The 16,870-nt window shown below is 38.0% G+C and overlaps 1 protein-coding gene across 3 annotated transcripts in view; it reads right to left on the bottom strand.

The window, feature by feature from the left end:
- EML5 (EMAP like 5) overlaps window positions 1-16,870 on the bottom strand; it is a 165,277-nt gene that overhangs the window by 19,917 nt on the left and 128,490 nt on the right. For all 3 annotated transcript variants that reach the window (XM_065872785.1, XM_065872786.1, XM_065872787.1), the window contains 3 exons: window positions 15,572-15,701; window positions 13,199-13,297; window positions 520-540 (listed from right to left, as the gene is read on the bottom strand). In XM_065872785.1, the coding sequence (XP_065728857.1) occupies window positions 520-540; window positions 13,199-13,297; window positions 15,572-15,701 (250 nt within the window). The remainder of the gene's footprint in view (window positions 1-519; window positions 541-13,198; window positions 13,298-15,571; window positions 15,702-16,870) is intronic.

Genomic DNA, 16,870 nt, shown 5'->3' with positions numbered 1-16,870 from the left:
CTGTGCTCTGCAACGGGAGAGGCCACAACAGTGAGAGGCCCGCGTACCGCAAAAAAAAAAAAAAAAAAAAAAAATCAATAATAAAAAGTTATTTTCAAATCTTTAAATGCTCTGTTGATCTAGTATGTGCAATAATTAAGATGGTTACATAAAAATAATAAATTTTTAAAAATTTTATTTCTAGGCAATACAATTTATTGATTCATATTTAAGATCAAGTTTTAGCCCCACCTTTATTCTTACCAGCTATGTGATATTGGCGAGTTAACATCTACTATGAAGAATTCTTGTGATGACTTACAACAATGCTGGGCACACTAAGAAGGTCAAAATATATTACCTTTTTTTTAAAAAAAAAACTTATTATTGCAGATAGGGCTCAGCATCATGACATTAAAATGCTGTATTCTTAATTTAAAAGAAATCCAAAATAGGTTCAAGTATCTTATTACTCTATAAAAATTTGGGCTATCATTACTTAACAATATGACTAAAATAGAAACTGATTAATTTCCTTACCTGACATGTCTGCTGAATCACCTATAATGGAAATATAGCAGAATAATAATTATCCATAAATACTATAAGCAAAATTTGTAAAAACTCAATTATCATAAAATGATAATTTAAAGTAATTTAAATAATTGTTATATAAAAATTAATTTTATTATGCAAAATTGAGTACACTGTAAGTAAAGCCACTAATTTCAATTATATATGCATATTAACATTCTATGCATATGACCTTTCAATCTTTGGATCAATATTTTCTTTATATATAGTGAGTCACATGAAATTTTAAACATAACAACTTAAAATAATATTGATATGGTTTAAAATTGATATGACTTTATTTTGGTTTAAAAAATGCCCTGTTAACAGATCCTTTGGGCTTTAGAATTAGATCTAAACCTTCTGAGAGAAATGATGGCAAAAGTTAGCATGTAACTCAAGAAAAAAAAAAAAGCTCTTAATTCAGGCCACAAATTAACCCCTTTCTTATTTTTTTTAATTAAACATTTTCTGTCTGAGTAAAAGATTACCAAAAAAGAAAACACAAAACTCATTATATTTGCAGTGGAAATATTTATTAACCACAATTTTAGAAGCAACAGTCTATTGCAAGAAAGAAAGCAGAAAAATTTAGCAATCTTTTCAAAATAGATGATTGTTCTGTGCTTTGGTAGAGCTTTATATCCCTATGAAATAATTATTTCAATGACATATGTAGACCTATCGTATCCTGACCTGGAATATGAGAGAAAAGGTAATGAAGTACTTGACTCTGCTGAACAGACCAGTCAGGATATACCACTTTTAGTTTTGAACATGCTCTGATAACAACCAAATGATGAGAGGACTTGAAACTATGTCACATGAAGAATGGTTTAAAGACTGAGGGTGTTTGGTTTTGGCGATCAGGCTTATCCCAGAATATCTGCAGGGCCTGGGACAATTAAGAGTACAGACAAAGATCTAAACATCACAGGTCTAAATATTCTGGGTGCCCCAAAATGAGGACCAGTGAATTGCAATGAAAGAAAAACAAATTTTGGTTCTATATGAAGAAGCACTTTATAACAGAGCTTCCTGGGCTTCCCTCGTGGTGCAGTGGTTAAGAATCTGCCTGCCAATGCAGGGGACATGGGTTCGAACCGTGGTCTGGGAATATCCTACATGCCATGGAAAAACTAAGCCCGTGTGTCACAACTACTGAGCCTGCACTCTAGAGCCCACAAGCCACAACTACTGAGTCCATGTGCCACAACTACTGAAGCACGCATGCTTAGAACCCGCACACTGCAACGAAGAGCAGCCCCTGCTCGCCACTCGAGAAAGTGGCACAACTCGAGAAAGCCTGCGTGCAGCAACAAAGACCCAACACAGCCAAAAATAAATAAATAGAATAAATAAGTTTATTAAAAAAAAACAAACAAACAGAGCTTCCTAAGGAGAGGTTAGGTTACTCTGTTAGGCATCAAGTGATAATGGGGTTCAAGCACGTGTAGGAGGATCCTTAATCAAATATGTAAAAAAGGAAATTCAAACATCTAATGATGGACAGTTAATGATGGATAAAATGATATATTTGGCTCTGAGATTCCAAGAAAAAAGAAAAGTTTGAATGTAACTGGCTAAAATACCACAAAAGCAAATATTTCAGTTCCTCTATGATTTATATGACTTTTTAACAAAGAGAACCATATACATTTTAGAAAGTGTTTCCGTGCTTTGTGGGTTTTAAACAAGCCTGGCATGCAAAGTACCTACTGATTCAATTTTCTTTAGGTTCAGAAGAGAAAAAGTCTCTTACTCTTTGATCTTCTCTTGAGTCTTTCTTACACTTAATTAGGCATCAGTAAAGAATTTTATGTCTTGTGGAATGGTACAAGTAGGGCAAGGCACAGAACTACATACATGATCTAAAATCCATCTCTGTACTGGCTGAACTTTGACTTGGAAGGAGAAAGAGGGGGAGATAATTAGCCATTCCACATTCTCTATAGTGTTGCCTTTCAACAAAAGGGAAAGAATACAAATATCAAATCATGCATTTGAAACTAACATAATATTTTATGTCAATTATATCTCAATTTTAAAAAGGGAAAGAAGTAGAGGTCAAATTTCATGAAAGATTAATTTGTGACATTTCTTAATCAAAAGAGAAAACTATAGCCCTAATATGTTAAACAAAGTTGCTTTTTTTTTTTTTTTTGTGGTACGCGGGCCTCTCACCGCTGCGGCCTCTCCCGCTGCAGGGCACAGGCTCCGGACGCGCAGGCTCAGCGGCCATGGCTCACAGGCACAGCCGCTCCGCGGCACGTGGGATCCTTCCGGACCGGGGCACGAACCTGCGTCCCCTGCATCGGCAGGTGGACCCCCAACCACTGCGCCACCAGGGAAGCCCCCAAAGTTGCTTTTTTAAAGGGAGAAAAGGGGAAAGAAAAGGAGAAGGAGCAAAGCTGGGAAATGGAAGAACCATGCCTTCTAGGATTCCATTCATAGAATGTAAATTCCACTAACATAGTGATTGTCTTTTTTTGTAAGCTGCTTATACCCCGAGCACCAAGAACAATACCTTGCATGTGGCAGATACTCAGTAAATTTGTTGAATAAATGAACTTAATAAAAATTAACTGATCAATAACTATATGCTAAGAGGCACTAAACATGATGCTTTCATGACCAAAATAGTAACTTGGTCTCTTATTCCTCATGCAAAGTGAAAAGAAGACTTCAATTTCAAAAACTTAGTGTGAAAATGGGCTAGATCTACGTATTTATATTCAAAGATTAGAAAGGCTGGATCAACAGGCAGAATAGAAGGACGTGGAGCTCACCTTCTCCTACAAATACATCAGAACTACATCTACATGTGGAACCCTTCTCACAGAATACCTGCTGAACACCAGCAGATCTCATAAAACCAAAGTTGCAAGAAAGATCACCATGTAACCAGGTAGGATGAAAGAAAAAAAAAAGAAGAATCAGGACAGGACCTGTGCCCTGGCAGAGAGCTATGAAAGAGGAAAGATTCCCTCACCCTGGGAAGTCTCTTTACTGGTGGTGAGATCAGCTGGGACAGAAAGGGAGCTTCAGAGGCTCAGAGAAGAGTAGAGCAGCTGGTTTACAGCAGGTGGAACAGATAGAGACCAATACAGAGGGTCCTGGCCACCTCCCTGCCCTCCCCAGCCTGAGATGTGCATCTGCTGGTGTGTGCGGGGGTGCTGGGCACTGAAACTTGGGTTTCAGAGGACAGATCTGGGGAGAGGACTGGGGTTGGTTGTGTGGAGACAGCCTGAAGGGGCTGAAGTGTGGTCCAAGCCACAATCAGGGGTGTGCGCAGGAAGGAGCTTGGGTCTGCCACTGAAGTCCCATTGTTAATGCTCGACGGGAGGGGCAGGGCCCCTGCCATAGCAGCCTCCCATTCTTGGAGTGCTCGTGGTGGTGCAGCTCTGCCTCTTTGAGGTCTGGGAGAGTGTAAGCACCAGAGGATTGTCCATACTTGGAGGCAGGGCTGAAATCCAAACCGATCCCCAGGGGCCGTGTGACTTTGGAAGCAGGGCTAAAATCTGAGTATCCCAGAGGTTGTGGGATCTGTGAATTTAGGCACTTTGTAAACTCAGTGCCCGTGGGACATCCGAGCAGATTACTGGTGATCTTGTGGATGGGGCGGGTCCAGCAATAGTGGCTGTGGGCTTTTCCACAGTCTGGGCTGACTCAGTAGCTCTACGATGGGTCCAGGTGCAAGACTTTGGCAGTCCCGGTACCTGATCTCAGCAGTTCTGCACCAAGGGATCTGTGCTAGTGGCTTTGTGAGCACAGCATCTGAGGGACACCCAGGACAACTGCCTGAATTCCCACGGTTGAGGTGGGGCCGAGGGCAATGCCAAAACAGTGTACTTTGTGAATCCACACAACGGGTGACAGGCAACATCACAGAGTGCACTTCCTGGTGGACAACTGCCTGAATTCCCACGGTTGAGGTGGGGCCGAGGGCAGTGCCAAAACAGTGTACTTTGTGAATCCACACAACGGGTGACAGGCAACATCACAGAGTGCACTTCCTGGTGGACAGCTCCTACAAAGCAATACTCAGTGGCTCCTCTCCCTGCTCCAACCCTGCCTACCTCACACCGCAGTTCAGAAATGGATCTGGGGGTGTCTACTCCAACAAGTGGGAAACAGACCTTGCCCCCAACAGGGCTGTGACAAGCACAGACCAAAGAGGAGGGCCTATTCAACATCCAGTGCAGGCTCTGGTCACCACAACAACAATTACACCCCCTATCAAGGGGATAATGGTCAACACACACTGAGGAAAGATGTGGCAGGTATCCATACTAAAAACAACCCTCGCACTAAAAATATTAGACTCATGGAGCATACACAGGGACACTTCCACATAAAAAGAGCCCTTCAGGACCACAGTAGATAACTGTTTCTCTTAAATTCATAAAGCCAGAGAAATATGAGTAAAATGAAGAAGCAGAGGAACCACTCCTGATTTAAAGATCAAGAGAATTCCCCTGAAAGAACAAAGAATGAAGCAGACCTCTCCAGTTTACTAGACCCTGAGTTCAAGAAGGAAATAATGAAAATACTGAAGGAATGAAGAAGGGCTATTGATAGAAATGCAGATTACTATAAAAAGCAATTAGAAACTATAAAGAGGAGCCGATTAAAATTAGAAAACTCATTTGCCAAGACAAAAGCTGAGCTAAAGGCAATAAATAGCAAACTGGATAATGCAGAAGAATGAATAAGTGATCTGGAAGACAGAATAATGGAAATCATCCAATCAGATCAGCAGACAGAAAGACAAATGAAAAAAACAATGAAAGCAATATACAAGACCTATGGGATAATATAAAGCATCCCAATCTACACATAAGAGGGATTCCAAGAAGGAGAAGAAAAAGGGATTGAAAATATATTTGAAGAAATTATGGCTGAAAATTTTAGAAGGAAACATATATCCAGGTACAGAAAGCACAGAGGGTCCCAAACAAGATGAACCCAAACAGACCTATACCAAGACATATTATGACTAAAATGGCAAAAGTTTAAGACACAGGGAGGATTCTAAAGGCAGCAAGAGAAAATAAAGAGTAAATGACAAGGGGACACCCATAAGGCTCTCAGCTGATTTCTCCACAGAAACATTGCAGGCCAGAAGGGGAGTGGCAAGATGTATTCAAAGTCCTGAAAGGGAAAAACCTGCAAAACAGGATACTCTACCCAGAAATATTATCACTTAGAATAGAAAGAGAGATAAAGAATTTCTCAGACAAGCAAAAACTAAAAGAATACAACAATACTAAACCAATCCTAAAAGAAATATTGAAAGGTCTTCTCTAAATAGAAAAGAAGCAAGAATCTACAGGAAAGAGAAAATCACAATTGGAAAGTAAATCAAATAAGCCAATAGACAGATTTTTAAAAAATCAAAAAAAGATTTGTGAAAGCAATAACTACAATGAACATCAAAAGGATAAACACAAAGATGTAAAAGATGACATCAAAATCATATAATGTGTGGGAGGAGAGTAAGAAATGTAGATTTTTTGTAGATTGTTTGTTTGTTTGTATCAAAGTCTCTTTATTCCTTTGCTCATTCTTTATTATGAAATGCTTGAGACATGTCAAGTGGTTTTTTTTTTTCTTTGTGGCCACACTGTACAGCTTTCAGGATCTTAGTTCCCTGACCACAGATCAAACCCAGGCCCCTGGCAGTGAAAGCACTGAGTCCTAATCACTGGGCCACAAGGGAACTCCCAATTTTTTTTTTTAGAATGTGTTTGAGTCTATAGGACTACCAGTCTAAAGCAAAAAGATATAGTAATGAGTTATCATACTTGAGAAACAGTGAAAAACAGAGTAACCACAAATCGAAAACATACAACAGATTCACAAAAACCAAAAAGAAGAGAACATAAGCATAATACAAAAGAAAAATCATCAAACCACAACAAGAAAACAAAAAGAAAAAGGAACAAAGAAGAAACACAAAAGCAACTGCAAAACAAGGTTTAAAATGCAATAAATACATATCTATCAATAATTACCTTAAATGTAATGAACTAAATGCTCCAAACAAAAGACACAGAGTGGGGAGGGGATAAATTAGGAGTTTGGGATTAACATATATACACTACTATATATGAAATAGCCAACAAGGACCTATTGTATAGCACAGGGAACTATACTCAGTATTTTATAATAACCTATAAGGGAAAAGAATCTGAAAAAAATAGATATATGTGTATGTATAACTGAATCACCCTGCTGTACACCTGAAACTAACAAAACATTGTAAATCAATTATATCAATAGTTCAATAAAAAAAAAGAAAATCATATGTACTCTCAAGTACAGCTGTAAATTAGTAATTATGCTCCTAAGCCTGAAAAATCTCACCCAAAGCCTTAAAACAGTGTGAAAATCATAAAAGTCTCCATGACACTAAGAAAAAAAAAAAAAGGACACAGAATGGCAGATTGCATACAAAAAACAAGAGCCTACAATATGCTGCCTACAAGAGACCTGAAAGTGGTTTCAGGCGAAGAATACAATAAGTCCCCTATATACGAACAAGTTCTGTTCTGAGAGCATGTTCTTAAGACCAACAAAGTTAGCCTCGGTATCCAACTAACACAACTGGCTATATAGTACTGTACTGTAATAGGTTTATAATACTTTTCACACAAATAATACATAAAAAACAAACAGAAAAAATAAAGAAGACTTTTTTAATCTTACAGTACAGTACCTTGAAAAGTACAGTAGTACAACAGCTGGCATACAGGGGCTGGCATTGAGTAAACAGGCAAGAAGAGTCACTGACTGGAGGAGAGAGAGGAGTTAGGAAGGAGACAGTAGAGCTGAAGGATCGTCAGCAATAGGAGATGGAGGGCAAGCTGCAATTTCACTCACACCTGACGCTGATGGAAGGCATGTTCCCATCTTTGAAAGTTCACCACATGAAGGTTCGTATATAGGGGACTTACTGTACACATAGAGTGAAAGTGAGGGGATGGAAAAAGATATTTCATGCAAACAGAAATGACAAGAAAGTGAGGAGAGCAATATTCATGTCAGACAAAATAGACTTTAAAACAAAGGCCATAATTAAAAAGATAAAGAAGGCCACTATATAATGATAAAAGAATCAATACAAGAGGAGGATATTACACTCATTAACATATATGCACCCAATATAGGAGCACATAAATACGTAAAACAAATACTAACAGACATAAAGGGAGAAACTGACAGGAGTACAATAATAGTAGGAGACCCCACTCATATCAATGGACAGATATTCCAGACAGAAAATCAATAAGGCAATGGAGATCCTAAATGGCACAATAGACCAGTTGGATTTAATTGATATTTTTAGGACATTACATCCAAACAGAGTACACATTCTTTTCAAGTGCACATGGAACATTCTCTAGGATTGACCACATACTAGGACACAAAACAAGCCTCAACAAATCTAAGAGGACAGAAATTACTTCAAGCATCTTTTTTGACCACAACAGCATGAAACTAGAAATCAACCACAGAAAGAGAAACGAGAAAAAATGATTACATGGAGACTAAACAACATGCTACTAAAAAACCAATGGATCAATGATGAAATGAAAGAGGAAATTAAAAAATACCTTGAGACAAATGACAATGAAAACACAATCATACACAATCTATGGGATGCAGCAGAAGCAGTTCTTAGAGGGAAGTTCATAGCGATACTGGCCTTCCTCAAAAAACAAGAAAAATCTCAAATAAACAACCTAACCTACCACCTAAAAAGAATTAGAAAAAGAACAAACAAAACCTAAAGCCAGCGTAAGGAAGGAAATAATAAAGGTCATGGAGGAAATAAATACAATAGAGATTTTAAAAAACAATTGAAAAAAATCAATAAAACCAAGAGCTGCTTCTTTGAAAGGGTAAGCAAAATCGACAAGCCTCTGGCCAGGCTCACCAAGAAGAAAAGAGAGAGGACCCAAATAAACAAAATAAGAAATGAAAGAGGAAAAATAACAACCAATACTGCAGAAATACAAAGAACAGTAAGAGAATACTATGAACAATTATATGCCAACAAATTGGAAAACCTAGAACAAGTTTCTGCAAACCAAAGTCCAGGACCAGATGCCTTTACTGGGGACTTTTACCAAACACGCAAAGAACTTATACTGATCCTTCTCAATCCCTTCCAAAAGACTGAAGAGGAGAGAACACTCCCAAAGCCATTCTATGAAGCTATCATTGCCCTAATACCAAAACAAGACACAGACAATACCAAAGAGACTTGCCTGGTGGCGCAGTGGTTAAGAATCCACCTGCCAATGCAGGGGACACAGGATCGATCACTGGTCCAGGAAGATCCGACATGCCATGAAGCAACTAAGCCCATGTGCCACAACTACTGAGCCTGTGCTCTAGAGCCCGCAAGCCACAACTACTGAAGCCCACATGCCCTGGAACACACATGCCAGAACTACTGAAGCCAGTGTGACCTAAGGCCTGTGTACTGCAACTACTGAGCCTGTGTTTTGCAACTACTACAAGAGAAGCCACTGCAATGAGAAGCCCGCACACCACTACAAAGAGTAGGCCCCGCTCATTGCAACTACAGAAAGCCCGTGTGCAGCAACCAAGACCCAATGCAGCCAAAAAATAAATTAAAACATAAATTAAAAAAAAGAGACAATACCAAAAAAGAAAACTACAGGCCAATATCTTTGATGAATATAGATACAAAAATTCTCAACAAAATATTAGTAAACTGAATCCAACAACATATAAAAAAGATCACAGGCCTTGATCAAGTGGATTCATCCCAGGGTCACAAGGATGGTTCAACATACACAAATCAATCAACATGATACACCATAACAAGGAAAGGGAAAGGGAAAGGGAAAGGGAAAGGGAAAGGGAAAGGGAAAGGGAAAGGGAAAGGGAAAGGGAAAGGGAAAGGGAAAGGAAAGAAAAAAAAAACAGAAGGGAAGGGAAGGGAAGGAAAAGAACAGAACAGAACTACATGATCACCTCAATAGATGCAGAAAAAGCATTTGATAAAATGCTTTTGGATGCTTCAACATCCATTCATGATAAAAACTCTCACCAAAGTGGGTATAGAGGGAACATATCTCAACGTAATAAAAGCTATTTATGACAAACCCACAGCCAACATAATACTCAATAGTGAAAAGCTGAAAGCCTTCCTGCTAAAATCTGGAAGAAGACAAGGATGCCCACTCTCACCACATCTATTCAATACAGTATTGGAAGTCTTAGCCACAGCAATCAGACAAGAAAAGGAAATAAAAGGTATCCAAATTGGAAGAGAAGAGGTAAAACTGTCATATGCAGATGACATAATATATACAGAAAACCCTAAAGCCTCTACACAAAACTACTAGAACTGATAAATGAATTCAGCAAGGTAGCAGGATACAAGATTAACATACAGAAATCTGTTGCATTTCTTACATTAACAACGAAATATCAGAAAGGGAAAGTAAAAACACATTAAGAAAATAAATTTATTTATTTATTTATAGCTGCATTGGGTCTGCATTGCTGCGCATGGGCTTTCTCTAGTTGCAGCAAGCGGGGGCTACTCTTCTTTGTGGTGTGCGGGCTTCTCACTGTGGTGGCTTCTCTTGTTGCAGAGCATGGGCTCTAGGCGTGCGGGCTCAGTAGTTGTGGCTCACAGGCTCTAGAGCACAGGCTCAGTAGTTGTACGCATGGGCTTAGTAGCTCTGCGGCATGTGGGGTCTTCCTGGACCAGGGCTTGAACCCATGTCCCCTGCATTGGCAGGTGGATTCTTAACCACTGCGCCACCAGGGAAGCTCACACATTCTCTTTTAAAATCGCATAAAAAAAATTACTTAGGAATAAACCTGACCAAGGAGGTGAAAGACTTAATATGCTGAGAACTAAAACACACTGATTAAGGAAATTGAAGATGATTTAAAGAATTGAAAGATATACCATGCCCTTGGATTGGAAGAATTAGTATCATTAAAATGGCCATACTACCCAAAGCAATCTACAGATTTAATGTGATCACTATGAAATTACCCATAACATTTTTCACAGAACTAGAACAAATAATCCTAACATTTATGTGTGATTGCCAAAGCAATCCTGAGGAAAAAGAACAAAGCAGGAGGCATAACCCTCCCAGACTTCAGACAATGCTACAAAGCTACAGTAATCAAAACAGCACAGTACTGGCACAAAAACCAGACATATGGATCAATGGAACAGAACAGGGAGTGTAGAAATAAACCCACACACCTACAGTCAATTAATCTTAGACAAGGAGACAAGAATATACAATGGAGAAAAGACAGTTTCTTCAGCAAGTGGTGTTGGGAAAGCTGGGCAGCTGCATGTAAATCAACGAAGTTAGAGCACATCCTCACATTATACACAAAAATAAACTCAAAATACCTTAAAAACTTAAATTTAAGACATGACACTGTAAAACTCTTAGAAGAAACCACAGGCAAAACATTCTCTGACATAAATTGTACCAATGTTTTCTTAGGTCAGTTTCCCAAGGCAATAGAAATAAAAGCAAAAATAAACAAATGGGACCTATGCAAACTTATAAGCTTTTGCATAGCAAAGGAAACCATAAATAAAATGAAAAGACAACCTATGGACTGTGTGAAAATATTTGCAAATGATTCGACCAACAGGGCTTAACTTCCAAAATATACAAACAGCTCATACAACTGAATAACAAAAAAATGAACAACCCAATCAAAACTTGGGCAGAAGACCTAAACAGACATTTCTCCAAAGAAGACATACAGATGGCCAACAGGCACATGAAAAGATGCTCAAATCACTAATTATCAGAGAAATGCAAATCAAGACTATAATGAGGTATCACCTGATACTGGTCAGAATGGCTATCATCAAAAAGTCTACCACTAATAAATGCTGGATAGGATGTGGAGAAAAGGGAACCCTTCTACACTACTGGTGGGAATGTAAATTGGTGCAGCCACTATGGAAAACAGTATGGAGGTTCCTCAAGAAACTAAAAATAGAGTTGCCATATGATGCAGCAATCCCACTTCTGGGCATATATCCAGAGAAAACTCTAATTCGGAAAGATACATGCACCCCAATGTTCACAGTAGCACTATTTACAATAGCCAAGACATGGAAGCAACTTAAATGTCCATCAACAGATGAATGAATAAAGAAGATGTGGTACATATACACAATGGAATACTACTCAGCCATAAAAAGGAATGAAATAATGCCATTTGCAGCAATATGGATGGATCTACAGATTATCACACTAAGTGAAGTAAGTCAGAAAGAGAAAGACAAATACCATACATCACATGTGGAATCTAAAATATGACACAAATGAACTTATTTACGAAACAGAAACAGACTCACAGACATAGAGAACAAACTGATGGCTACCAAAGGAGAAAGGGGGTGGGGGAGGGATAAATTAGGAGTTTGGGATTAGCAGATACAAACTACTATATATAAAACAGATAAAAAACAAGGTCCTACTGTATAGGACCTTGGGAACTATATTCAATATCCTGTGATAAATCATAATGGAAAAGAACGTGAAAAAGAATATATACATTTATATATAACTCAATCACTTTGCTGTATACCAGAATCTAACACAACATTGTAAATCAACTATATATCGATAAATAAATAAATAATATATTCAAAGATTAGAATATTTTGTATATAACAGGTGAAGTATTGGTCTACTTTCTTTTTAAAAGTAGAAAATTTTACAGAAAGGAAGATTACAAAGGTCTTTGTGGCATAACTGTAGAACTAATTGATCCAGAGAACAAGCTTCTAACTGATCAGTTTAGTAATTTATGAAAAATGGAGATATTAGAAGCATAAATTATCTTATTCAAGAAGAAAAAGACATCTGGAAAGCTGGCTTAGCAATTGAGGCCCACTGAGATCCAATAAACCCAATGATTTTGATAATTTTTACAAATTATACCAGGGCTGTGACAATGTGACTGACCGCGTCTATTATGTAGTAGTCATAGTGATCAATGACTGGTAGATATGTCCTAAAGAGACCTACTATCCTCTCAACATTTTGCTTGTGGAGTTACAGCCTTCGTTTAAGTTTTCTATAGAGTTGAAAGAAAACAGCAAGATAGGGGATTTCAAAAAAAGTTGGCAAATTAGATCACTGCCAAAGAAAAGGGCAGAAGGGCTCTACTAACATGGAACAGACTCGGCTTCTCTCTTCTTTCTAGATTATGCCCTGCTGAGGCAGATGTGCTCCCCCTCTCAGTCCAGTTACTTCTCGGCTCCTCTTATTTACCATTCTCTCCTAAAGTTCTTCTTTTCTGCTTTACATGCTATTGAATAAAAACTTTTTGCTCATCAGAAATTTCTGCTACAGGACTGAATCCAACTATTTCAACTACCACAGAATAGCTTCTTCTTAATTCTGAACCATCTGAGCCAACTCAGATAACCCAAGTGAGAGAAAGGTGCCTGGAAGCAAATAATATGGTAAAACTGATTATCTGCTTTATGTATAAATGCATTTTGAACAATACACAAATATGTTTTAGTTTTTTCCTAAGATATTAAATTAATTTGAACAAGACAATTAAAATTGTTTCTTTTTAAAATATAGAAACATACCTACTTGGCCAGTTGCCACTATGTTGATAAATTTGGGGTGCTGATTTACAGTGAGGCACAGAATATCATCATTATGTTCCTGATAAAAACTCTGAGTCCCTAGAAAAAAAAGAATTTGAGAATTAAATCTGAAAACTTTAAGGTGAAATAGTCAAATGCACTTACACAGAGTAATAAACTGCTGTGTTTAACTTACTTGCTTATTTAACACACATACATGTATATATTTTTTGTGGCCATGCCGTGTGGCTTGCAGGATCTTAGCTCCCCGACCAGGGATCGAACCTGTGCCCCCTGCAATGGAAGCGCCAAGTCTTAACCACTGGACTGCCAGGGAAGTCCCAACACATATTTTTTGAGCACAACATATACACTTCATCCTAAGGATGGAAACATCACCAAGAAATCCTTAAAGTAACGAACCCTGAAATGCATAAACCATGTAATACGAGGTTGAAGACATCAAGTGGCACAAGAGAGTTAAAGATCAAAATGCTATGGAAATTTGTAGCAGATTCTTCTTCTTACGAGCAGATGGCACTTCTGGACCGACACGACAGATTCTGTAAATGTGAATGTGAGTGGGGAAGGGCCTTCCAGGGAGAGGGATACTTGAAGCAATGGTACAAAGGCAGGAAAGTACTGGGTATGCATATAGATGGCTCATTTGGCTGAAGTGTAGGGTAACAAAAAAGAAAAGTAAGAAATAGGCTGGGCAGGCAAATTGGAACTAGAATTACAGAGCATTTTGAAAACAAGCCTATTATTAAATTTCATACTTATTCTGTAGTCAGTGGGGAGGTACTGAAGAATCCTGATCAAAGAAGTAATGTGATTACTCTAGCAGTAGTGACAGTGAAGAGACCTTAGCAGACTATGATTGTGCAGGAGGCAGTAAAGGTAGGCTTGTGCAAGTAAAACGGAGGGGTGGGAAATGAGGTCAGGATGGTAGACTGGGTCCAGATGATAGAGTACTATCAATACTAGGTCCTCCGAAAAGCAAAACAAAACCAAAGAAAACATTTTTAAAATGTCATTTAACATATCTAACATTACTTTAAAGGAACTTCTCGAAGTGAAATGGGCTTCATATTTCCCAGGGCTGAGAGTTCAGTTAAAGGAACAAACAAGTAATTATATGTGCTGTTGGCTCAATTAGTAGATCAGCTAATAGGTCAAGACTTCTTAGACTGTAAACATAGCAATGTATCTCCATAATGGTGAGAGGCCAAATAACCAGAACTGGAGCAGGTGCTTAGTCTTCCCTCTGCCATCTCTCACTACATCCCATCATTAGAAAGATGATTAATTAAAAATCAGGAAATTAAAAATAAAGAAAATTACAAGTGTAAATATGAAAGTGTATTTATACTTTCATCCCTATGTAATTTGTCTTTTGTTATCGTCCCTATTCTCTTTGAAGGATAAGTGAAGCCTCAAAGAGGATTTTCTTTCTAAGAGGTATTTTTTTTTAAATGACCCAAATTATTAAATGGAAAATTGCCATTGATTTGTGTAGTACTGATAAATCTTTTTCCTAGGGCAACTAAAACAGAAATATCATATTAATTATTAATACTGACCAGGGGTTGGGGGATTATGACTCACATAATCCACTCTACCTAATTAGAATGAAGCTACCAGAGGAAAAAGCCAGAAATGTTTGGACTAGATAATCTATATTTTTACTTCTAACTTTTAAACTTTTATGAAGTTTACAACTATATGTAATAAAATAGAATTCAAAATTAATACTGAGTATTACTAGTAGAATTATCACATCATTGGTCATCAAATGATGCTCAGAGAACTTTCTTTGCTTTTCAACAATCCAATCAGTTAAAGAGAAATCAGGAAATATTTTCTCATTTTCTTGAATCTAACAAGGTATCATCAGTCAAGTCACCGGCAAGTAGCTTTCTTAGTTAACCTCCTCGGCTTTCCGAGGGCTCAGTGTGAACACTGCCACTCCACCCCGCTCCCTAGCAATCACTCATCCAACGTGCTGCTTTCAGTCACTAACCGTCAAAGACAACCATCCAAACCATCCACTTATGCGTTTAGGTTATGGGGAAATAGAATAAAGTCACAAACGGTTTCGCTATAAAACGTGCTTTCAACATACAGTAATCCTTTACTTCTCATCGAGATCTTTGAGCACTTGAGTTATGAAATCCTTTTTTGCTGTGTTAAATGTCTTCAAGACTGTAAATTTGTTACTTAAAATATTACTAGAAAGTTCTACAGTATGAAATATTTATATTCTAGATTCACATATTTTAATTATTTATATTTTTAACAAAGAGTTTTAAGATGCTAAATTAAAAATTCTAAATTTTAAAAAGTGGGGAATGGAGAATCAGGGTTTCCTACCTGTAGCAATGTTGTGCAGAATTCCCACGGATGCAGTGTGATAAATTATATCATCACCATCATTTAAATAATGAACATTATTCCTACAGTCTCTGCCTCGATAGCCAAAAACAAGCTCCAACACAAGGTCCTGTAACAATGATAAAACCATTATACAATTCCTCATGTCTAAATGTTCACCATTATTTTGTTTATAGAGTACTGGTGTCTTCAGTCAAAATGGAGGATGCATTTTTGATGTTTTATAAATTTCAAACACAAAATTAACCTAGATATACCTCTCTATGTAACCCGTTTTGGGCAGCTGAAACACACATTCCATACTTTTCTACATAAAGTCATAAAAATGAAAGGAGAGGGGCTTCCCTGATGGCGCAGTGGTTGAGAATCTGCTTGCCAATGCAGGGGACACGGGTTCGAGCCCTGGTCTGGGAAGATCCCACATGCCGTGGAGCAACTGGGCCCATGAGCCACAATTACTGAGCCTGCGCGTCAGGAGCCTGTGCTCCGCAACAAGAGAGGCCGAGATAGTGAGAGGCCCACGCACCGCGATGAAGAGTGGCCCCCACTTGCCACAACTAGAGAAAGCCCTCGCATGGAAACGAAGACCCAACACAGCCATAAATAAATAAATAAAGCAAAAACTGTCAACAAGTAAAAATAAATGAACACTATTAAAAAAAAAAAAAAAAAAAATGAAAGGAGAACCACAAGGTCATCTGACTCCAAGAATTTTAGTTCTTGAGATTTCATGTGTTAAACATTGAGATACTTCTTGTGTCCAAAAGAAGAATTTCGATTTGTGTTAAACTGTTAGTCAAAATATTTGATCTGCGTACGTAACTCAGGATAACTTATGTCCAAGTAATGTACTTTCAAGGATCCAGACAGTATATCAGCTTTGTGCACTAAGCAGGCTGTCTCTGATAACTCATGCTAAAGTTCTAGCAGATAATTCTGCTACTCCAAGTGTCCATTTTCACTGACCCTGTGAGGCTGAGTGGGGTAGGAAGTACAACAATCACCCTCCCACAGCTTTACGCCTTGTTTTAGACCTCACTTAGCACAGTTTGCTTGTTGCTGCTGATACTGATTATGAAATGCCTTCCTTTTTTGCTCAATTATTGTGCAAAGGTTTCTTTGCTTTGAAGCAGAACCTTCATTAAACCCTACAGTGAATACATCACATGGAGTAAAAGTTCCTGATTTGGTGTAAGCATTAAACCTTTAACTTATAAATTCAAACTGCTAAGTATAAGACACTGCCAAAGTGCCTATGCTTCCATAAACCACAGATCA

The sequence above is a fragment of the Phocoena phocoena genome, chromosome 2, assembly GCF_963924675.1.
Source record: "Phocoena phocoena chromosome 2, mPhoPho1.1, whole genome shotgun sequence".
NCBI classification, from domain to species: domain Eukaryota; kingdom Metazoa; phylum Chordata; class Mammalia; order Artiodactyla; family Phocoenidae; genus Phocoena; species Phocoena phocoena.
This window is presented reverse-complemented; position numbering and strand designations above follow the sequence as displayed.